This window comes from Phocoena sinus, chromosome 17 (assembly GCF_008692025.1).
Source record: "Phocoena sinus isolate mPhoSin1 chromosome 17, mPhoSin1.pri, whole genome shotgun sequence".
Classification (NCBI taxonomy): Eukaryota; Metazoa; Chordata; class Mammalia; order Artiodactyla; family Phocoenidae; genus Phocoena; species Phocoena sinus.
This window is the reverse complement of record NC_045779.1, coordinates 35,997,266-36,022,093: the sequence shown is the minus strand read 5'-3', so window position 1 is coordinate 36,022,093 and position 24,828 is coordinate 35,997,266. Positions and strand designations below refer to the sequence as shown.

Genomic DNA, 24,828 nt, shown 5'->3' with positions numbered 1-24,828 from the left:
AGCTCATGTTATTTACTTAATACTGTTCTCAAATATTTCAAGTTATTTACTTAATACTGTCCTCAAATATTTCATTGCTAAGACCAAAATGAAATCTTTGGTTGCAAGAGCATGTCGTTTCTTTCCCAATCCGTTTCCCCCGCTTGATCCCTTTTTATTGTGTTCTCTTATCACAGAATGTACAATTTATTGCCACCATATTTTAGGTTTAAGTTTAAGCAAACAAAAAAAAAAAACCCACATGTATAGCAGCCCTGGGTAAATTGAAGTGGTCAAGTCACTTGCATGTTCATAAGTGCACATCTTAACCTGTTTTATTTATTTTTCTCCCTATGGCTCACAAATGTACTTTTTGTCAAGGATGAGATCCCTGAAATTGTAATCAAAATATTGTATGCATGGACATATTTATGAGCTGGAACTGTCCCTTGGATCAGGGCCCCAACAAGGACCATTTTTGTGACTCCCAGCTTTCCCTCTCCCATGCCCTCAAGTGATCCCTTAGGTGCCAGGGGCTCCCGTCCCTCTTATGGTTGTCATGTCTGTTTTCTGGGCAGACTCCAGGCTGAGCACTTCTCCCTAGCACTCTTCTACAGCCCCCTCTCCCACTCCCTCTTTACTCACCAGTCTTGTCTTTTCTCTGATATTGTGTGGGATTCCAGCTGTTGCTTGATGAACCAGCCTTAAAACTAGGAATGGCACTGGATAGAGTGACAGGTCTGTCTCACCCCAAGATTCTGTGGCTGAACACCAAAGCGGGTGAAGCATCTTACTGTCTTTGCTTCCAGGTAACAATTCCAAGAGATGGTTTCAGAAGGGCAGCCTTTAGTTCCTCAATGCAAGTGACCGAACAATTTCAGACAGATATGTGTGGAGAGGAGGCACGGTAGATGCCTTCGTGGAGTGAAGTTCACATGTTGCCTTACTTAATACTCACCTGGGAGTGAGCTCATTTGTAAATCACTCCTGGAGGCTTCCTCACTTGCCCAACGTCGCCCTGCATGGGTTGTGGGGCGAGGTCTGAACCTAGATTTTCTGACTCCCAGGCTTCTCTATTCCAGGGCTCAGTACCACTCTCCTGGAAGTCTTCAAATCCTACCACCCCATTTTTTCCCCATGGACAGGGCCAGCCACACAGGCTGCAGGTGGGAATTATGCTAAAGTTAAAATGGAAAATTATCAAGACTTCTCACTGTACTTCGAAAAGTTACTGTTTAGAGTACAGAAAAATATCATAGCTTTACAAGTTTCTGAGGCAGGGAGAGGGAGGGAGAAAAGAGAGGGAAGAAAGAGGAGAGAGAGATATCAGCTGATAAGAAGCAGCAGCAACCAGACAATATTTGCTGCTGGATAATCGTAGTTTTTTTTTTGTTTGTTTGTTTTTGTTTTTTGAGACATGTGGCCATCAACCTTGAATACAGATACTTTCAAAGTCTCGTTTTTCTTTCATGTGAAAGTTGCCGGCATGGAACAGATGCCTTTATTTGGAGAAACCAGTCTTTGGAAATAATTGGTTCTCTCTTCTCTTATTCTCTAGAAGTGCTCTTCCATAGATGAAATTAGATGAGGAAAAAATTTAATCACAAACCATTAGCTTGTGGTTCTTTATTTTTTTCCACTGCAAAATGTTTTAGGACCTGCGCCTTCCACATATTTTGGGATTGTTGACTGAGCATACTTACTTTTATCACTAATAGTACAGCAATGACTTTCAGAAAAGAAAATGTTTTGATTGCACTAGGTCATTTTTTGAGTAGTGACCTAGTGCTTTAATGCTTTAAATCATAATATTAAAATAGATATTACCTCCTTTCTACTCTCGATTGATAGGAACTGAGCATATTGAATAAAACAACACTTGCACTAGGGGCAAGATAGGCACTTTATAAGTATTATCTCTTCATATCATCCCGGTGAGTTAGGTATTATTATCCTACTGTAGAGATTTACATCTAAAGCTTAGAAAGGTTAAGTGACTTGTTCAAGGTCAAATAGCTAATAAGTGTTAAGACCTGAGATTCCAGTCCAACTGCATGCAGTGAGCTAAGTGGTCAGTGCAGGTAAGGTGCAGTCGTTTTAGGAGGTTTTATTTTATTGAAGATTAAATTATATCTGTAACGAGATATTTTAGAGCTTCTTACTATTTTAAATTGCCTGCTTTGTTAACTCCTTGATCATCCTGCATTGTCAGTTTGACTAAAAATAATTCATAGATTGGTCAGCTGCTTTCTGTTTAATTTTTATCTTTAAAATAATACTTGAAGGATTTTAAAATAATGCTTTATCACAATAAGAGGAAGAGGCTTGAAGAAAAACTAGATAGTGATTCCGTTATCATTTATTCCTTTGTTCACTCAGCCAATACTGAGTGAACACCTTCTGTGAGCCACGCACTGGGTATGAAGACTGTTGAATAAACATGGCCCCTTCCCTCATGGCCATTACAACAAAATGCATATATTGCATCAAGGTAAGGTCTGAAGACAGCAAGAGAATAAGATGGGATCTCTTTCCAGAACAGGAAGCTCAATTGATAAACGCAGTTGGGAGATAAGTCTATGCATAAAAACTACTAGAGTGCATTTACACCTTAGAGGTTGTATGGACTTAATGCTGCCTGCAGTTCTTAATCGTGGTATCCTACTGCTTACTGTGGGAGGAAGGGCTGGCTTCACAGCCCTGGATACCCTGGGTGATTTCCATACTGGCCTGTGTATGTACAGTACTGGTGGGAATGGGCTCATATGAACAGTGTCTGGAAGGTAAAGGTAAAGGTTGCCCCGCCTGACATAGACCATAAATGCTATTATAGTTTAAAGAAGTTTAAAGAAGAGAGAATGATCGTGGGCCCCAGGAGTGGTCAGGGAAAGGTTTGTGAAGGTCACAGGGATTGAATTGGGCCTTTATAGCATTTCATTAGTATTCTTTTTAGGTGTCAAGTACAGTTTTAAGTATGGAGGATAGAGTAATTAGCAAAACAGACAAGACCCCTGTTCTCGTAGATCTTACAGTTTAGGGGGGCATGCAATAGAGACATTTGTAAGATTATTCCCCATAGTGTTAAATGTAATGATGACAATTAAAAAAACAATGTTGTAGAGAATGGTGGGGGGTGCTGCCGGTGGTGGTGAGACTTTATTTTGGATAGGAGGGAAGACTGTCTCTGAGGTTACACTTGAATGAAACCTGAGTGTTGAAAAGGAGCTGGCCATTAAGTGTGGAAGAGTTAATGGGCAAAGCCATAAAGATGAGGTGATGCATTCTCTGGGAGTTTATCCATTGAAGAGCTGTACCCTGTAAGGGCATGGACGGAGCAGAGGCTGAAAGGTGTAGATTAGTGCCAAATCATGGAGGATCTTGAATGTCAGAATAAGGCCAGAATAAGGACGGTTTGTTTCTATGCATATATTAGGGGATGAGTAGTTAGAAGAGAGAAGGAGAATCAGGATATGTATATGCCATAGAAGCTTAAGGAAACTTGTGCAGCTGGGGCCTTGAAGTTTAGGGACACCCTAAATAACATAGTGTCCCAGTCACTTCCTGTTGGAAGTTGAATGTAGTCCTAAAGTGAGGCCTACATGGTGGTGCTCCGTTGACTGTTTCAAATCAGGGGGATTCAGAATTGTCCTACAAATAAGGTTGTGGAGGTCTTGACAAAGGTAAGCTACAACCCAGTATCAGGGACTGTGCTTATTAAGGTAATGTTTTCTAAGTAAGGTATGATGTAACAGATTCCTTTTGTGGTAATTCCCCTTGGAACCAAAAACTAATTGTATTTTTATTAAAGTAAAGGGACATTCTTTACGTTACAAGATGTTTTTGTGAAAGGAAAAAGTTAAAGGTTTGATTCAGTTCATATTGGTAGATAAAAGGTGTGTTAAAGCCTCATTTTTGGAATAACTATCTTATTTACTAAAGGAAAAATTGCCCCAAATGTTGATATAATTCTGTAGAGAAATGTGTTTGGGCAGTGAAGGGATTCCTGGCAGTGACTGAGAAACACAGTAATGGGGAACTGCACTTGATTGCTTTTGAGGTTGATTCTGATGTGTGTAGTCTTTACATCCTATTAAAACTTTGAAAGATAAACTGATACAAGAAGGATTTGCCAAGGCCAGCAACTCTTCCTTTTAAAACCTTGGCTCAGTGTACACATTGAAGGGATGGGGGAGTAAGATAAAAGCATTATAAATACGAGGTTAACTGAATTCAAATAGAAGGTTCTCTCAAGTTATTGCATTCCTTAGAAAATAAATACATTACGCATATGGTTAAGATTGATCAAAAAAGTATTCAGTATGCCAGTGATTACATTCCCATCTGTGATTAAGGTTTTCTGTCTGCATCTGGTTTTCACATTATATTTCTGTAACAAAAATCCTTTATATAGCAGAGTTCACTTTCTGTATTTTCTATTAGCTGCAGCTTGAACTACTGCACAGATCGCAGATTTACACATGTGGTTTTCATTACTTCATACCATTGAGAAAAAGTAATATTTGTTTGGGAATGTCTGTTTTCCACAATTTCCATGGTAATACAACATGTTGAGCCTTTTTAATAACACTCTTGTAGAACTACAAATTGTTTTAGGCATTCTCCTCTTGGTAGAGTTTAGCTTTTAAACTGGTCTCAGTATATGTTCCCCTCATAATGAGGTTTTACAAATTTGAGGGCTTAGGATTGGAACAAAGCAATTATTAAAGATAGAGAAATTTTACTTTTGATTGCATGTGATACGGACTTCAGTGTGGAATAAGTATCACAAATAATCTGGATGTATATTTCATAGTGCTCATTACCATTACTCATTTTATCATTATTTTATATCAGAAGACCATTTATTATGTTGGAGGTATGAAGAACAAACATAATACTCCAAAGTCATTATTTTGAAAAATCTAAACATTAACTCCTTGTTTTTTTTTTGGTGAGTTATCCTATTGATTGTGATATAATGTTTCATATATAAAAATAGTTGAATGAGGAAAATCATCAGTGGGTAACTTGAGGTTTACATTGTGTATTACTTGAATGTGTATTTGTATGCCATGTTAACATGTAAGAATTTATAAACGTACATTTAAAATATTTTGTAATACTATCTTCCTGCCAACTTTTCTCCATTCACTTCAGTATACTCTGATTAAAATAGACACAAGTGGGGCTTCCCTGGTGGCGCAGTGGTTGAGAGTCTGCCTGCCGATGCAGGGGACACGGGTTCATGCCCTGGTCCGGGATGATCCCACATGCCGCGGAGCGGCTGGGCCCGTGGGCCATGGCTGCTGGGCCTGTGCATCCAGAGCCTGTGCTCCACAGTGGGAGAGGCCACAACAGTGAGAGGCCCGCGTACAGCAAAAAAAAAAAAAAAAAAAAAAAAAAATAGACACAAGTGAAGTTAAAAAGTGAAATAGTATATTCTATATTGGGAGATCATTTATAATTGAGAAATTTATCTTATAAAGGAAGTTTATCTACATGGTAATTTTATGTGCCTCAAAACTGAGATCCATTATACCATTTTTGATAATTAACCGAGACATTAGTCTTGTATTTAGCAGTCATGAGAAGAAAGAAAAAGACTAGACTCTAGGGGATTTGTATATACTTGGCCTCCTTCATTTGTTTAATGGAGATTATTAAATATGGCCCACACAGGTAGACTCTACTTTATCAGTCTCTCCGATGCCTTTTGTTGATGGTTGTTGAGGCACTAAATATTATCAAAAATCATGATTGAATCTAAGAAAAGTATCCATTTTCTTCTTTTTCCCAATAATACTTATTTATCCTCTATTTACAAAATATATATTTTTTATCTCAGCGTAGAGACATTGGAAATTCCAGAATTGTGTAGAAAATTACCCATATTTCCATTTTCTGGAAATAATAATATTTGACATCTAGATGTATTTACTTCCAGTCTCCCCTCCTTGACCCTGTTTAAGTTTTTCTGTTAAGAATGAGAAACATTGATTGCATGATAGCAGAGTCGTAATATGGTGTATAAAGGGCATTGCTTTTCTTTTTTTAAAATAGAAACTGCTTGTTTATATACATCAGAGTATGTATATTCACCAATTTTAATTTCTAGGGAGTAGTTTGGTCTCTTAAAAAAACAGTAACAACATCCTTAGTAATATTTTTTGAGACTGCTTTTATAAATCTATCCCTTTGCATTTATTGAGTTATTACTTTATGTGCATATGATTGTGCTAGATTTATGTTTCATAGATTATAAGAACTAAATAGTGATACTTGTTCTATTCGTAATAGTGGTGGTAGTAGTAATAGTAGGTGTTTGGGAATGAATGAATGAATTCTAAACCTGCCAAATCTAGCAGGAAAAATGAGAATATTTGGATTGCTTTAGAAGAAAAAAAGAAAGAAGTTTGTTTATTTGCTAAAATGCTTCACTAATAATTGTTGTTACTAATAATTTCAAACTGGTTGGTTGCATAAAGATTATTAGTTACCATTAACACTTGTTTCAGATTATTTTAGCTAATGATGGCAATGTGTAAATTTCAGAACAGTGAAAACAATATTGACACCACTTTGTTTTGAAACACTATTTAACTTGCACTTAAAATTCCAAAAAATAAAATAAATAACACAGTGTCTCAAAGCATTTTCTAAAGAAACCATATCTGATAGATTATTTAATTTTTAAAAAATAAAACAGGTAAAATCTAACACGTTGTTTTAAGGTATTGAATTATGTATATTTTAGACCCAACTTAAGGAAAGAGGAGTTGTGTCCAGCTTTGAGTCAGATGATTGGAGAATTAAGAACCCTATAGGACCTGTCACTGCAGGAACTGAAAATATTTTCTGTTTTGGATTTTTCTAAAATTTAGAAGGGCTTGTATCTGTTTCTTAAACAAAACAAAACTGGCCTAGTATTAGCGTGTAAGTAGATGGGTGTGATACTTCAGACTGGTTGTGATATATGCGTTTTTTTTCCTTTTGTTGTTGTCAATAGAAAAGATTGATCTCTGGGCTGGTGAACATAATATCTGTCCCAGTCAGAAAAGGAGAGAGGAAATTAGCAGAGCGATTGGTGGAGAATGATATCTGTCAAAAGAAACACTTGGAGAGCACTGAGTTTAGTAATAGGTGACTGCCGGAAAAAAGGGAACTTTGAATATTGTCAAGGTAAGGAACAGACAAATATTTTGACTTTGCAATTTACTTACATGCCAAAAATCAATCTATTATTTTCTTCCTAATAAATTATACTTGTGAAGATTTTTCTTTTCTTTTCCTTACTTCTTCTTCTAGTGCCTGTTGATAACGAATTTGTATTATATATTTAAAAAATTTGTCTTTGAAATCTTTGGATGTGGGATTGGGTGGTGATCAGTCAGCCTGGCTGTGGGAGCCCTTGTTTGATAGCTTTGGGTCTGAAGATAGCAAATGATCAAGTACCAGGTTTTTTTTTTTAACCCCTTTTCTTGTTGCTGTGCTTCTTGCCATGTTTCGTAATACATCTGTTATAAGCTGAGCAATACTTGGAGTTAAAGAGTAAAAGCTATGTCATGATTTCTGTGTTTACTGCAACTAGAGATGGTATTTTCTGAAGCAGTTTGTTGACTAAAGAGGGAAAAAAGTGCTTTTCCATTTATTATTTCTTCTGTTTGATTTGGATATTTTTTAAACTTGTAGGTGAATATCATTTCCTAAGCAGAATTCATGTCCATAGGCACGTTTAAAAATAAAAAGGTCTAACTTTAGGAAAACAGCAAAATGTACACTGTTTCCCATTTGGCAAGTGACTTCTTAAAGTCTGCAACATTTAAAAATTAAGGAGAGCCCTGCATTATGGGTTCTAGAGAGTTGATGCCTCCTGCAGCCAGCTCTGTTTCAGTTTTAGTGGACTTGTGCAGAAGCACAGATGAATAAAGATAAATTGTGCTAAGAAAGAATTGAGAGTTAACACAAACTTTGTGTGATATAGGTTGGCACTGTTAGTGATTAGGTGGGGATTTTTGAAGTTCTATGACTGCCTGCCTGACTACATGGAAAAGGTAGTAGCAAAATATTTACCCTTCATGGCCATTGTTCTGGAAACATAGCTGCTGGTGTCCATCCCCCCCCCCCTCCCCCCCTGCGCCACATAACTTCTACTCTTGCAGTTCCTACAAAGGCTTATTGGCTTTTTCTTAAAGTTCCCAAGAAGGTGTTGGCAAATGAGGGTGTTTTGTTTTTGTTTTTGAAACACCAGAGAAAATGAAATGATTCCCTGTATAATTATAGGCTCCTTTGAGATAGCCTAAGTCATGATTTGGTTTCTGTCTGTATTTCTCTTCCTTTCATTCCTCCATCTTCATAATATGATGTTCTTCTACTGTAATTAGTGAGACATAAATTTGAAAGAGAAGACGAGGAATTCAAAAATTTATTAAGTAATTGAGACATCTCTCACCTCTGCTTCTGTCTTTGTACCTGTGTACTATTGATAATAAAAATAAATTTTTTGAGAACTCAAATCTTGGTTGATTAGATTTCTCAAGTCCAGCATAGAAAAAAAGTTGTTAATATCTTAAAGGAAACAAACATAATAATAACAACAACAACAACCCTTGCTTTAGAATTACTTTCTCTTCATCTTCCATCAGAAGAAAGCACTTTGTTTCAAAGAGGGTATAATTCTCTGCTTTCTGCCTTATGTATCTCTGTGAGGGGGGCGGGGAGTGACAGTATGATAAAAATATATAAGGTGCAGATTGCAAATTGAAAAGAATATTGGATTTTTAAAACTTGAGCATATATTGCAGATACATAGTGTCATCGTCTTTACCCACCCCTATCCCATTACAACAGTATTCTCTCCTGGTCATGTGGCATATCTCTGTGGGCTGCTGACACAGAGGACCATTGCAGCATGGAAGATCCATATTGAGAGCAAAAACGCATGACAAAGACACATTTTAAAACAAGTTTAATGCACATTATTTGTTATAATATGCAAATACCGATCCTGAGTATCATGTATCAAAAACACCATGTTGAGTTTCTTCTCTCTCTCGCTTTCTTGTGTGTGTGGGTGTACATACTTAAAAAATGATGTGTGTGCGCACACACGTATATATACATATATATGTACATGTATGTATATAATTGTGTGTGTTGGCCTATTTTATAACTGTTGAGTTTTCTTTATGATTCATGTGGCATTGAAAAATTTACTCCTAGTTTTTTCTTTTTTGTGATGGTAGTGGGTGTATATAAATATGGGGTTTAGACTCAGGTTGAGCCAAAAAGTAGAGAAAAACAGAAATCACATACTTTAAATTTACAAGCATGGAGTCCATTGGATTCTTGGGGATATAATTTGGAAGCAGAAAAAGCAAAGAACTATATGAAATTGAGCAGTTGTGGCAGTAAGAGACAGTGACCTGAGGTGGTGCCAGAGAGTCTGGTCACTGTGATGAGTCTGAAGTAAGGCAGGGGTCACCAGGAGACAAGCCTGTCTCTTTTGGGTGGCCAGGGGAGAAATGATGCCTTAGGGACAGTCACCAGCTTAGCGGGAAGCTGATAAAGGCAAAACGCTGCTATGTTTCCTCCCAGTATTTTAAAGCATATCCAAAATATGCACAATGTTCACTTTTCTAGAATTCTGTTATGTGTGTCTTTGTGAGGAGTGAGTGGATTTGGGACAGTTAGGAGTGGTATCCAGCTTGAGGAGCTTGCTCTTAAAAGCCATTAAGGAAAATACTAAGAAGGGTCCAATATTTGTCATATAAAAAAGTTAATTGGCCATCTAAAAGATGCAAGGACATTAGCAGGAAAGCAGTTATGACAGAGGAAACTTGTTGCAAAGTGGTATGTATTTATGTTCGAATCATGGGTTGGATATTTATGTAGTACCAATTTTTAGATATTGTATTATGAGATATTTAAAAATAAAAACATTTAATTTAGATGATGCTGTGCACCTTCAAATATTGGTATCTTTATTAGGAAAAGAAGAAAGTTATTTTCTTAAGCAAAACTGCTGGGTTTTGAGAGCGTTTGCCTATATTTTTAGTTTTTCTTGGTCATGTATGAGGGGTCTGATAGTATTAATGGGCTTTACCCCACACGGAGCTTTGAGCTTATTGTAGCACTGCACACTGATCCCAGGTCAGTGTGATGCGTGAAATCAATTTATTTGAATCTCTTTGCCTCTATAGGAATTTGGCAGCATGCCAGTTGTTTTCATTTAATGTTCTTTGTGTTGAACACAGACAAGCAGGCATGCTTTTGTATTCATCTTTCTTTTGGTCTCTGTCTCTTTCAGCCAATATTTTACTCTATGGATTTCGAGATGAAGGAAGAATATATTATTTATATGATTCTAATCATTACTTAATGTGTGTGTGTGCTACTTTCTTATCTTTTAAGGGATTTTTAAAAATATTCCTGAGTTTTAAGGGTGACTTTCTTTGTAGAGAAGAAATATTTTAGTTTTTTAAAAATAACATTTTTGATGAAACATAATAAACCAGATCATAGGTGGTATTTACTTACCATGATGCTCATTATCAAAACTGAAAATAACAATATTAATTACACTATACAACAGATGTTTAATTTGTGAACTGGATTATCAAAATCACTTCTTGGGGAGCTTTTTGAATGTAAAGATTAATACTTTAATCAAGCACACGCTAAAGAAAAAAATATTATCTGGGTATTATTATCTTTGAATAATCCGTGTTGATTAAGATGCCAGTGTTTTACATAGATTTGTTGTTATATGTGATTTTTTTTACAAAAGTCCTGCCATTAGGGAAATTTTTTGCTCTTAAAATTTGGAGGGTCATGACAGGGAACAGCACAGAGGTTTTTACGACAAATAGACTCAGACCTTTCTGTGGATGTTTTTGTAGGGAGGATTTGTTTCTGGGTCAGCTTTAGGAAAAGGTGGAGAAGGAAACGAGAGAGAGTGAGAAGAGAATGCTCTGTTGATGCTCCGGGCAGTTCTTGCGGAAGTTGATATGCAGAACCAGGGAGCCGCGGCTTCAGGGTCAGGCTCATACCCAGCAGCCCTGCTTCCTTGTTTAATTACCTGAAGAGCAAAACAGTCAGCCTGAGAGTGTGTGAAAGCCCAGTATCTCTGCAGCCGCCTGGCGCTCTGACATCCTGCAAGGCCAGCCCTGTCTGTCCGCCAGCGTCAAGCTGGCTCCCGCCCTGGGTTCCTTTCTTTCTGGAGGCATTGTGTGGAAGAGGGTTTGGTCAGGAATTTGAGGTTCCTGCCAGTGCTGTGTCCCTGCTCTTTCTTTCTGGACTACGGTGACAGACATGCTTGATTTTTTTTTTTTTTTTCTTAATGGGTTTAAAAATCTTTTTCATTTTACACCCTGGCCTTGCTATGAAACAATATCTCTATCAACAGCAACAGACGTTAACCAGTGCAGGACTGGCCTCAGTTAATGGGTTCTCATTTTCCTAATTCCTGTTATTTAGTGTCCTTCGCGTGTTGCCTTTTTAGGTCAGATTCACTGGTAGTTTGGTGTGGTACTAGCAATTAAGGTTGTTTTTTTGTGAGGCAGTTTTGGAATCTTAATCTGCCCATGAAAACAGAATAGTCCATTTTTAAACAAAGGTGATAGAACCTTTAAGGTTGGATTTTTTCCTTTCCCTGGAATTTAAATGTGGATGTGGACCTTTGCTGTGGGAAGGGCCATACCCTTTGAAGAAGCTGAGGGTGGTGAGAAATATTATTTGGAATGTGTGGCCAATTTGACAGTAGTATAGGGTACTCTGAGGAATGCTTGGAGATGGAGCCATTTGGGAGATCCCCAGAGTATAACAAGATGTTATGTTGCCAAGAGGAAATCCAGCAGGTTCTTTATGCACAGGGTGGGCTGGTGAAATGTCTGCACTGTGGGTGGGGGAGCAAAGGTGGTGGTGGTGGGGTTTCCTGCAGAGGGAGGGGAAAGTGTGACTACATGTGCAGTGATTTGGTTTTTCCAGCTACTTCATTAGGATTCTGTCATGCAGACTTCAGGGCATTTACCCTTTAGATGCACATATGTGCATCCCATTAATGTTAATAGGAGTTGCCGTCAAGTAAAGAGAGCAGCAGTGTGTACCTGTGTTCTGTATGAGCACAGCTCCAGGGGATTGATTCCATTCTTGGCAAAGAATAAAGGAATTGGACTTTGCAGGGAGGAGTTTGGTAGGAATTATTCTAAAAACTTATTTTTCATATTATATTTATGGAAGCGATGTCAATATTCTATGTGTTTGTATGCCATTCCAGTGAAAAGTATATAATCATTTAAATAATTGGATTAGCCTCGTTCATCTTGCGATGGAGCTGGCATCTCCATGCTCTATTTATATGCTAGCATAAGTAGTAGTATGTGGATCCTTAGGCACGTGCGTGTTTATTTATGTATCAGCCTGCTGCATTTCTTTGAGTATTATTCCTCTTTCAACATCAGTATAAATATGAGAAAAGAAAACAGGTAAATATATTTTAAGCCACAATCAGCATTCCTAAATGGTGTCCTCCTCCACTGACAGACTCCAGGTACACCCCTTTCAAGCTCCAGGTTTTTGGTAGTTCTATCCAGCTGGAGCTTTCTTAAATGCAAGTAACATTACTGCCAGTTGTAGCATTAAGCCTTAGAGCAGGGAGTGTATAATGTGAGAAAAACTTGGAGGACTTTGAAAAGTGAATGGGGAGAGTTGTGGCTTGCAGGTGGTGGCACCAGGAACTAAGGAACAAACTATGAACAAGAAAATGGGGTTGTTGCCTTGCACTGAGTGTGCTCAGTAAGTGGAGTGAAATGGCAAGAAAAAAGCAGATCTGTGGGACAAGAGAAAGGGAGGAAGTGAATTACTCTAGAAGAGAGAAGGGAAGAAGCCAAAATCTATTAGTAACTGTGGACCTGTGTCAATTTACCAACAGGAATCAAAACAGAACATTTTGATATAACAGATAAAAAAGTCACAGTATTCCAAAATTTTAGTAAGATTCTGGTATCTACAATTAAGAATAACTTTAATGAGAAGTGAGAGTGAGAATTGAAATTTCCATACAGAGTAAGAATTAGGTTGAGATTTTTAGGTTTTAACCACTGTTCAGTGTATTTCAGAATATACAGCATTGCATTCTAGTCTGCCTGGTCTTGTGGGGGGGTGAAGGGAGGAGGAGCGGGGTACATGATGAAATCCAGGAGGGTCGGATTGAAACGTTAATTTAAAAATTTACATTGTTATAAAAGCACATATACTGTGCTGGGTATTATTTGAACAAATAAAGCAGTTTTGGAATGAAAACTTACAATGGAATCCGTAATACCTAGGTTTGAATTTGTTTATAAATGTGGCAAATTAGTATGTGTGGATGGATTTTGCTAATTTGCAATGTAGAGAGATAGAAGTGGAGAGTTTGTTAGAGATAAAAGTCCTGTGAAAAAAGAATATAATGAAAAAATTCTGGGATTTTTTTTTGTTTGTTTGTTTGTTTTATTGCTGTGTGTTTGCTCCACCTGGTGGATTTTGTTGAAAGTGTTTTAATCCATGTTAATGAAAAGACTGCCCTGCACACAATTTACAGTAAGATGAATCTTTTGTTTTATTTTTGTTGCTGTGAAAAATAGTTTAATTCCTATCAAGGTCAAAACATTTATGTCTTTTGTTCAGTATTTTCATTGCATTGAAAGTAATATTTATTGTTTCTTCTGGCTCAGAAATGTAATACATGCTCACTTCAGAAGATTTGGAAAATAGAGAAAAATTAAAAGAGGAAAATAAACATGATTTATAATTTCATCACCCAGAATCATTGCATTATTTTTAAGAATAGATGTTATCAGAAGAGGACCACTTTTGCATTTACATTTATTTAAAGATATGTAGAGTGTTAAATATTATGCCAAAGTGTGATTGATGAAGATTATTATAATTATTTTTGGGCACATGCTGCCTTTAAAATTCCCAGTCTCTAAAAAAAAACCAGTGTTTTGCAGGAACTGCATTTGCTAAGCTACATGTCTACAGAAGGCAAAGGTAGTAGAGATTAAAGGTACCTCATGCATTCATAGGGCTGTTCATACGGGTGACGAGATCTGTTGTTCGCTGGACTTACACAGATTGCTTTCTTTAGAAATCTTAAGGAGTCAGTTGTGCTTTGATCATCTTATTGTTTTCCTTAGGTTATTCTTTTTTTCTCCTTTAGTCTCTAAAAGCTCTGTAACAGAAGGTGAAGTTTTGAAAACAGTGTCTCCATATGCAAGGGATTTGGAGACCTTTTTATTGTCTTTAAAATTGTCATTCACAGTCCTCATTAGCATTTATTGTTGCAAGCATACAGGCAGAAAATGTGAAATTGGTATGTCATGAATAGCCCCACAGAGCTCTCGAGCCCTCCGAGTTTGCCTGCATGTGGTGTGGGCTGGGCTTTGAGGGAAAGCTGTCCAGATGGCTGCCTGCACAGGGCAGAGCTGCAGGTTTTTGTCTCTGGTGCTGGGAGGAGGGTAAGTTCATCGGAGCATACGCCATCACCCTTGCTTTTTAACAAAACTAACTTGCCGTTAGTTAGGATGGGGAGGTGGTGACACTGAAACAAAGGTTTTCCATAGAGTGTTACAGTCCTTGTCAAATGGGTAAGAGATGAGTATAGAGTGTCTTCTACATTATCTGAGTGATTTTTGTAGCTATAAAACATAGGAGGAAACTAAATGGCAACTTATTTGCAGATTTTACATGCAAGTGTATACTTTTTAAGGTTGATTGTTTTTATGGGAATATGCTTTTGTATGAAGAGAGAGTTGGTATAGCTAGTATACAGCCTTGTGGATTACTAAGGAAGTGTTTTACTTTAAAATTTAAAAAAATAATTTAACCCTTTGCTGGTGCCTATGGATTAATCTACATTTAATGATATTAGTAGGTTTGAAGTTTGCATTTAACATTCAGACAATGCAAGTGTTAAATCTGTTTAACATTTCAGAATTTTTTTGAATATTAGGTACTGAAAATCAAAAGTTGGTGGTGGAAAAGAACTGCAATATATTGTGATATTTTAAAGGCCTCGGCACTGTTAGAAACAATTCATAATAATTACAAATACAGATTTTGTTTTTGCACGTGACAGTTCATCTTAAACAGATTTCATTTTGTAGAAATATACATACGTGCTCCCTACATACTTAAATGTAATAATACACATCTTTTCATTCATATGTAGAGAACATTATACTTCAACCAGAGTTAAGAATCAAATACGGTGCCTAAAAAACTTTTGGAATGATATAACTAACATTTTATTCTGAAGGTGGAAAAAAAAAGATCATAGAGACTTTTGGGCTTATCAGCTTAGGTAATCATTATTATTTAAAAGTTTGTTGTGATTGGCATCTTCAAATTACAGTTTAGAGCACATTATTAACTCACTTTAACTGATTGGAGAAACAAAAATCAAAGGGACCTGAGTCCTTTGGTTTGACATGTCACAGGTGAAGGGAAAGGGTCATGACTTCTAGTTCTTGACCTGCCACTTGCCCTGGTAGATTTGGATTTCTCGACAGACCATATAGCATGTTCTCCATGGGACACTGTTTTGTATGGTGCTTTGTCATCTAGTTGCAAATGATCCGAGCAGCGAAGCTTTTCTGCTGCTGTGATGTCTGGTATAATCACCTATTAAGATAAGCTTCCTCTATCCAGCATGTTTTCTTTGACTTGATTCCATCTTATTGCTAGCACTTAGGCTCTCTTGGATAGCCCTAAATAACCCTTTGACCCCGTGATGTTTATACACCCTTCAAATTCTTAAGATGGCAATGATGTCTCCTGTTCTTTTGTCATTTAAGCAAAGCTCTTGTGAGCTCTTCTGTGGGCTGGCTGAAAGTTGTGGAGACAAAAATGCTTGCCAGTCATTTCCCCCAAAGGAAATATTTGAGGGAAATAGCATGAATGTATCCAGTTGTTTACAACAGACTTTTATATAAAGGAGGTTAAAATGACAGATATTCTCTTACCTTTATAAAATACTTTAATGAACTTTTTAACTTAATTATTTTCTATCCCACTCATTTCTTTCTGGTTGGCTGCATCTTATGTTGTTGCCTAACTAAAACATAAACCGTTGGTTTTTCTTGCAGACAAAGTATAATTGGATTTATCTTTGTCAGGAGACAATCTATTATGGCTTTTATTTAATACAGTTTCAAATGTCTTTCAGTGGCAGAAACAAATTAATGTACATTTTTATTAGGTGTTGTATCTATTTAATTGACTGTCAAAGTGATGAGAAGTTAGGAAATCATCCAAAAGAGAGGTCCATCTCCCGTAGCCCAACAGCTCACACATTAGGTAGGTTTGCCCTGTCAGTGGGATGCCTTTAGAAAACACTAATAGCTTCCAGCTGGGTGGAAAATCAAAACCTTTGGGGTCTGACAAAACTAGCAGATTTGAATTTGAAAGCAGAGCTAATGCCTCCATTTTATTTTTTACCACTCGCCCATAAAACATTATTTTCCAATATGTCAGCCTCATTTGGTGGCCAGTGGTCTGAAATTGAAAGTGGAACAAGCAAGCGGAGAAATCTGGACATTAGTGAGTCCACCCTTTCAAGCTGGTGTGCCACTTTGTGGACAGGTCTCCCCTAAGAGCAGGGGGGTCTTAATGACCATTCATCAATGCTCATTGGCTGATCATTGAGTGCCTTCTCATTCAGTTTATCAAGTCTTGCACATAAAAAGTCAGAATAAGCCTTATTCAGCTTTGTTAAAGGCAACCAGGAGTAAAATGCTCTATTTGAACCCATTTTGCCCTGTTTTTTCACTTTGTTAATGCAGCCCTGCTTAAATGAGTGCCTTTATTGGGTCGGTTAGAATATCTGAAACTATTAATTCTCTTGTATTGAATAGCTGGTGGCAGGCCAGAGCAGATGGGGTAGGAAGGTATTTGGTTGGGTATATTGCTTTCAATTAGGATCAATGAGGTTTCAGCTCCTTTGAATTAACTCACTTAATACCTACTGTGTGAAGTCACAGTGTATCACAACAGCCTGGTAGGAGCAAGTGGAAAGTTGAGAAGACCTGTGGAAAAGCTTTAACTCAAACTCTTCCTTCACCAGTGCAGAGAGCTTTCATTAACTGCAATTTCAGTAGACTGCTAGTCCCTATTGGTAAGTCAGGTTTGAACAAAGGAAAAATCTGTACTATAGGGATGGTCTGTTTTGGAAACAAGTGGAAAATACCTTAGAGTAATACAATACCATAATGTCCTTCTAGTGAATGAGCTAAATATACTGTCAGAAATTTATGTATTATTTTGGGAGCTGGGCATTCAGTTGTTGACTAAATGTACTGATTTGGAAAGTGATGTTTTAGATGACTCCCTTTAAAAAAAATTGCCTTAAAAATGCTCTGTGTTCTTAATTAAAAGACATGCATTAACTGACATGGTTCTTCTAAGGAAGACACTTAATTGGTCAGCAATGTATTCTTTGTTATTGTTTTGAATATATTTTAATTTTTAGAGATATGTTTCCTAATGGTAATGCAGGTCGGTGTTTTATGCCAGGGAAAACTTCCACAATACATATTCTTTTTTCCCACTCACTTACATAAATGTATTCATCATGTTATTGATTGTCTATTTTTATTATACAATTTGAATGTTAGAGATCTTGGCTCCTTATACTCTTTTTTTTTTTAATTAAAGGGAAAGTTACCTCTGTCTAAGTAACTGTATAGAACTATAGAACTATGCATCCAGGCTTTCCTGTTCAGGGAGAACTGCCAAATGGGGTTGCTGCTTTGCTTGCCTCCATGGCTTAAAGGATAAGAGGAGGAAACTGGTTCCTGAAGAAAAATGCTGAACTAGTCTCAGGTGCACACACACTCAGGCCCTTTCTGCAATCAGATTTCTAGGTGAGAATCTCCAGAAATCCAGGTTTTGTTGATGTGGATCAATTTAAAGTGGCAATTACTGTAGTCAGATAACAGCTTAAAAAGCTTTTTTACACATAGAAAAGATACATAATCACACAGCATATGGAACTTCAATTTTCTGAGCTGTGGTTTAAGGACTTGCTGTGTACCGATATTAAGACCCAGTTTTAAAACCGGTTATCATCCAGTTTTCTTAAAGTGTATTGCATTTTTGTCCTATGATTTTCTATTTTAGAAGTGATTCACCATGCATATTGATGAAAGTTGGGTTTCCCACTGTGAAAATGTTCTCTTTCTAACATAGGTATAGTATTAAAAAGAAAATCAGTGGCATGCAGCATTGAGTGGCTTAAAAAAAAAAATACTCTCTTTAAAAATGAAAATCTGCAGATTTAGGATGGTGGATTCCATAAAGGCCCTTATAGCAGGGCTTAATTGATTATCCACCCATGCCTGCTATAAAGCTTTCTGTCATAAGAATGTTTGAACTCGGTGCATAACTGTTCTGAAATCCATTACACAGAACCTCATTACAAGTGACATCTAACTAAGATGAACAAAAAGATTGGCCTCATAAATAGGGTGCAGTACCCTATTAGTGACAGAACAGAGTAATCATTATGAATTATAGTCATTTTACAAGTTGTCTCTGACAGTGATGGATTTTTGAGGGGTTCACTAGATGAAGCAGCACTTCTTGGACGCAGTATTTGAGGACTGTAAAAGTCCTTATTGATTGACACTGTTTACCAAAGATGATCTGTTCTTAGTTTGTGCAGGGTATGTGTGTACACGGGCATGCTTTGAAACAGGTTGTGTGCACTCTTGGGATAAGGTGTAGGAAGGGTGAGGAGGTAGAAGTCAAGAGTCACTACCTCTATTTTCAGATGGGTTTTTATGGTTTCTTTGAGGCAGCAAGTAGAGGGAAAATCAATCTGATAAGGGCTAAAAGCATATCGAAAGTGTAGAATAAGCACAGGATGAGTTGCAAAACTGTGAAGGCAGAGCAAGAGTTAAGGGGGATGCTCCCGGCTGTCATATTCATGGAGCTTGTGGGCTGGTCAGAGGCTCCTAAGTAGAATTGTTTCTGTGTTGATACTGGATTGAACATACACTGGAAAGGTAAAGCCTGAGGGGGTCTGTCTCATCATGTGTCGTGTTGTTAACCTCACAGAGACCTAGGAAAGATTTGCAGGTGTTAAACTGAGGAAGAGTTTTAGAAGTGAACAGTATTTTCCTTCTGCCTGGCATTTTTGTGTGTGTAGAAAAGTCATGCAAGGCAGGCAGGCATATGTTTCTCCTGTGAGGCAAGGATGTTTTACAAAGGACTAAAGAGGGACTGCTGAGAGGAAAATAGCCAGCTTTAGATAAAGCACTATAACAAAGGCTCTAGTTTTATATATCATGGTGTCCATTAAAGCTTAATAGAGAAGAGTCCATTGAACCTGGCTGGGTATGTGTTATTCATGGGAAGGATAAACATTTAAGAGCGTGCAAAAAAATCAGAAATCAGGAGGACATGATGGTTCAGATTTTGAAAAGGCTTTACAGTGAAGATTTTGTTTTCATCTCCCATGGATCTCTATGCAAGGTAGAGGAGAGTAAGCTAAGAATGTTTGGAGCATATCAACACAGGGATCCCAGGGGGTTAAAAGCACGCTAGTAAAATAAAAGTGGTCTGCTTCTGCTTCTCAAAAGTGTTCTATTTTACACATACTACTGAGAAGCTGACAAAGGAAATGATTCTGATACTTTGTTCAGTCTGATAAACTGGCACAGTATACACCGTCTTAGAACATTTTTTATACTGTTTTTGACTTCCAGTTCAATAAACAAGCTTTGAGGTCTGTGCCTGTGTTTGTTTTTTTTTTTAAATAAAGTTCCAAATTATGGGGGTTAACATGCAAAGGTGGAAAGGACAGCTTTCATTGTGAGCAGTGGTAGGGGGCCAGGTCTACTTTCTATTGTTTTGGCAAAATAAGGGTTAAGTTGTAACGGGCTGGGGGTGGTGGTGAATGAATTATTCAGCATTTAGCTTATCATTCTGCATTTTACTTTTCCATTCTTTGGTGCTCTGGAACTTGCTGAGAGAGGTAGAGTGGGTAAGGGGAGGCAGGGGTTGTGATACTTTGCATACACATCCCTGTCATTGTTCTGCCTGAAGAGACAGGGCTGGGTTCAAGGCCACATGTGCTCCTGTCATCATCCACATTTCTGCTCCAAGTGCAATCCGGAGTGTCAGCTCTCCATCTGTCTCTGCCTGGCAGGCGCACGCGCCCAGCACCCTGCCTTGGGCTATGCCGCCCCAGCCCCTTCTGACGGCCCTCCTCTCTCTGCCGGTGCCCATTCCAGAACAGGAGGCATGAGCCCTGAGCACGCTTGCTCTTAGGAGAGAGCCACTTTCTGTGTGTTCGCTGGATTCAGGGATGCCTGGTGAGTTAGCCCTGCTCTGCTTTCTCTCTGTGGTTTTGAAATGAAGAAAGCTTACTTTTTATTATGCTTGGAAAAATACCTTCTGCCCCACGGTGAGCTGTATTTTACGTGGGCAGGCAGAGGCTGGGGGTGACAGAGTTGAGATGTGGAAAGCGGCATAAAAAGAGCCCTCAAAAACCTCGGTACAGGGGTACAGGGTGTGGAACCCTTGCTTTTAAAATGTGGGAGGTGTGTTTTAAAGGCTGAGGGAAAGTACAGCCACATACATGTTTGCCAGAGCAATTTTACTAGAGGGATTTAGCTAAAGTAAGAAGTATTGTTTCTGTTCTGGATTTTGTGACTGTCATCTGTACCTAGTATCCTGGGCATTTCATCTGTGGAGAGAGTTTACAGATTATGGTGGAATACTGGGATAAGGTCTCTTTTAAAAGCTGTTCGTGTCAGAGAAAGTGAAGGAAGCTTTAGGGACTACCAATTATTTCAGTCTTATCCTAAATCACAGTCCTTAGATGTCATCAGGCAAATAATCGAAATCGGTTAATTAAAAATAAAAAGTCTGCTGAAGTACTGAAGCTGTTGTGGTCCTGGAAATTTAGTGTATGTCTGTTTCCTCTGAAAAATATTATCTTTGGAGCCTAGAGTGTTTCTGTGATTGTTGCCAGTGAAGGCTCTGCTTATGGAGAGAGAAGCTTGGTAGAAGCCTGTTGGGGAGAGGGTGTTTCTGCTCTTCTCAAGAACTGTATGGATTGCCCTTTACCTACTTTGAGTAGCCTATCTCAGATAAAAAAGGGCAGATAGAGATCCTCCAGCTGGCTGATATGTGCAGATTTTTTGGGTAGGACAGGCAGAAGAGGCTGTACTTGGTCACAGAGTTTGTACATCTCACAGATGGTGTTTTGAAATATTATCTGCCGGTTTTCTGCAACCACAGTTGTGTGTAGGTATCGCCAGTTGTTTGAAGAATGTTTTTCCCTTTAGGATGTGTCTTGTAGTCCTCATCATTATTGATATATGTGCAGAAAGGATGCATTTGTGACGGAACTGCACCTTTTTTATTAGTTCAGTAGACAAGGGATGTGTGTAGCTGAAATATGGGGAAAATCAATTTACAAAAAGACAATGACTGAGGTCTTTGAAAGGTCATTTTAACTCTTTAAGCGATCATCTTGATTTATATGCACCATGCAGCTAAAGATGTAATTGTGCATTGGGTATGTGATGTGGAATCTGTGTGAAAAAGTGCTTGTGTTTTTTATTTAGCCAGAGTATTGTAGTATCGTTTCATCTGATTTTTATGTCATCAGTCAAATCTAATTTGTTTTTATGCTCTTAATTAATATGTGTTAAATGATCGGATTTATTAGTGTTTTGTAGAGTCTATATTTTGTTTTGGTAAAACGAAACCCTATAATAACCCAAAGCAACTTGTGAATGATGATAAGTGAAAGAGATTAGTTAGGACCCTTGCTATCCCATGGTGGTTACATGATTTTAAAGTATTCTTCAAAGCATCCTTATTTAAAATGCATTGAACTATATTTAAGGTTTTAGAATCATTGATAAGTGTGTTTTAGCGTTGTGTTAATATATGACTGGTTCTAAAGCAGTAACCTGAAGTGTGGGCAATGTTTCTCACTGTCTCTTGCTCATCAACTGTGTTAGAAAACCTTGTACTTTGATGCAGAGGACATATTAACAGCTGTGACTATGAGCTTCTGTCAGAATGGCGATACTTGAGCGGTTCTGACACTTGGCTATTTTTGATACCCATCTGCACTTTTTAACCACTACTGTCAGATGGACTACCTCTTAATATATTTTCAGCATATTTTAGTCCATATATATATATACTTACATTAATGGACAGTTTTTACCATCTGGGACAGATTTTATATTTTTAAGTAAGACATTATGTGTGAAAGACTAAAAGGATGTGTTTCCGGTAATCTGATATTGTCGCTGTTTCTTTCTTAAATTTGACTAAGTAATTATATATCAACAATTATTATTATTATTATTTTATTATTATCTTTTTTCCGTAGGTCAGGTATCAGAATTGGATCCTGGTTGTTCCAAACTTGATGTAACAGTTCTCAGATCTAGGACCTTTTTCATAAAAATGGGGGATCCCTGGAAACAGATGTGCACAAACTTATTCAAAGACATACTAATCTGTGGGGATGGGTAGGTAAAGTCTTAGTTTCAGGGTTTCTATAACTATGTCAGTTAATAAAATAAAGAAAAAGCACTTTAGCTGTTGATAGCATACTATTTCAAAAGGAACCATGAAAAGTCAAAGGAGGCCATGCATGCTTTAAAGAAACAGATTAAACTGTTTTGATGATTTAACGCAATATAAGGAAATATCATTTCACTGCCTGTCACTTTGGAACAACTAGATCCTTGTGTTTAAGGAAAGAAAAATGTTTTCTTATGAGAAGGCTAGGAGACGTTTGGCATTACAGTATTTCAGGAGGAGATGGCTCTAAGCTTTCTGATACATTTTTATCAATCTTTGTATAATATTATTAAAGAACATATGTTGACCTACAAAATGCTTTCAGGACTGTTTCCTTAAAAGGACAATAAGTGAGCACAGTCTGTGTAGCCCAGAAATAGTGCTGTTCTTTCAGAAGATGACTAGTATTAGGTCAGACCACCCTTTCTCAATGGTCCTGCTCTCCAGATGTGACTGGAACTTTTTTTTAAGTTCAAGTTTCCAAAAAAAAAAAAAAAAAAGATTTGTTTTCAAAATCTGGTTTTACTTAAGACATCTCCATCCTGGAGTGCATTTCATAAATTGCCCACATATTTTTCTTAGCAGAGAACTTAACTGGCTGTAATTTTTAACACATGGCCACATCATGTGATATTTTCAAAACACTTACACATAGCTTTAAGAAGGTCCCTGCAGAAATGATCCATCCTCTCACAGCCAGCCTTTTTTTTTTTTTAACAGCATATCTGCATTTTCCATTTAGTAGAGCTATATATTATTAGCTTACATTTTTGGGTAGTAAAACAGTGCATCGCTGATTGTAAAACATGGACTTTATTATCTGCTGAAAATTGATTTGGCATTTATAGCCACTGTGTACTAGACTGTTTTTCTGTTTTTAACATCGATGCTTGCAAGTGATGATTTGTGTAAAATCAGAAATGAAATTGCCATGGACAGACAACTGTTAGTGTCCCTAGTAACTGAACATTTGGATAATGCACCTGGTTATTATTTTTTTTATAGATGCATCTAAGTGCTATTATACAAGAACATGAAACACAACAGTCCATTCACTGTCACTCTATTTTTACCTTGCAAGTTGATTTGCCATTGTGTTAGGCTAACTCTTTGCTGTATCAAACAAGCCTCCTGCCAGCTATTAAAGACAACTATACCAGCAGCAAATACCTAATTATAAACGTAGACTGTGCAGACATTACTTTTTTGTAACAAACATTTAGAAGTTCCAGCTTCTCTTCAAACCCTGGCCTTTGAAGTTCCCTTTTTCTTTCTAAATTATTTTCTGTTAATATTTCTGAGTATTTGACCTTTCAGTTCTATATATTTTAAATAATACTTGGAAACTTTTACAAGGTATCTTCCTCTGTAGTTAATAGTATATTGAAAAAGAAAAGCATTTAATCTGTTTTTTTGGGGGAGTGGCTATAACTTTGGACATTTTCATAAGACAACTAGTTTATTGTTATTTCTTAAAATAAGCATTTGCTTAGTAGGCATTATATAGTCCAGAAATGTTTAGTAACTATTTCATCACTACACTGATATTTGATGTTTGCAAGGGAGATACTGTAATAACAATATTCTGAACAGACTTTTGAATCATCAAAGGAACAAATACATTTTAGAGCTGGAAGACTGATCTTGAAAGTGCCTTCAGTTTACAGATGTTGAAACTGAGGATGAAACTGAGGATCACAGAAGTTAAGTGACTTGCTCAGGTGACTTATTAAAGTAAGAAGATTCATCCTCCTTACCAGGCTGCTTCTAAATCTCATATACACGCTACGCTCACTCACATCACCATATTAGTGTCAATCGTACTTTGTTGTCTTTTATCTTCTACCCTGGATTGCTCTTACCATATGCTTTCTCCCCTCCTACTCCATGACTGCAGAGCTATGTGGGAGAAAATTCTGTAACAGTAATCACTTGGCCTGTGGCAAAAGCATGCCATCAAATTTATCTTATAATTGTTTGGAAATTAGAGAGCTTAAATGTGGTTAATTACCTGAGTATTAAGCAGATCAAATAATCTGCTTAGTAAGGCTGTGACAACTCTAAGGTTACTGTAATAAGGAAATTCAGGTAGCAGACCTATGTGGGTTGCTGAAAAATCTATCAGGGACTAAATAACTATGGTTCAGTCTCTCCATGCCATGCACTCGAGGAGTTTTGAGTTCTAGTGCTCCAGGCAGTGAAATAAATAGTAATTATGATATGGAATAACAAGAGCCTGGAGACAGGTAAAGG

General features: G+C 37.4%; 1 protein-coding gene across 2 annotated transcripts in view; it reads left to right on the top strand.

Annotated features, from left to right (window-relative positions):
- RUNX1T1 (RUNX1 partner transcriptional co-repressor 1) overlaps window positions 1-24,828 on the top strand; it is a 134,962-nt gene that overhangs the window by 18,705 nt on the left and 91,429 nt on the right. Inside the window, exon 2 of one of the 2 annotated variants that reach the window (XM_032610340.1) lies at window positions 6,986-7,158. The exons of the other annotated variant lie outside the window; for it this stretch is intronic. Coding sequence (XP_032466231.1) covers window positions 7,071-7,158 — 88 coding nt within the window. The 5' untranslated portion in view covers window positions 6,986-7,070. The remainder of the gene's footprint in view (window positions 1-6,985; window positions 7,159-24,828) is intronic. 2 annotated transcript variants of the gene reach the window in all.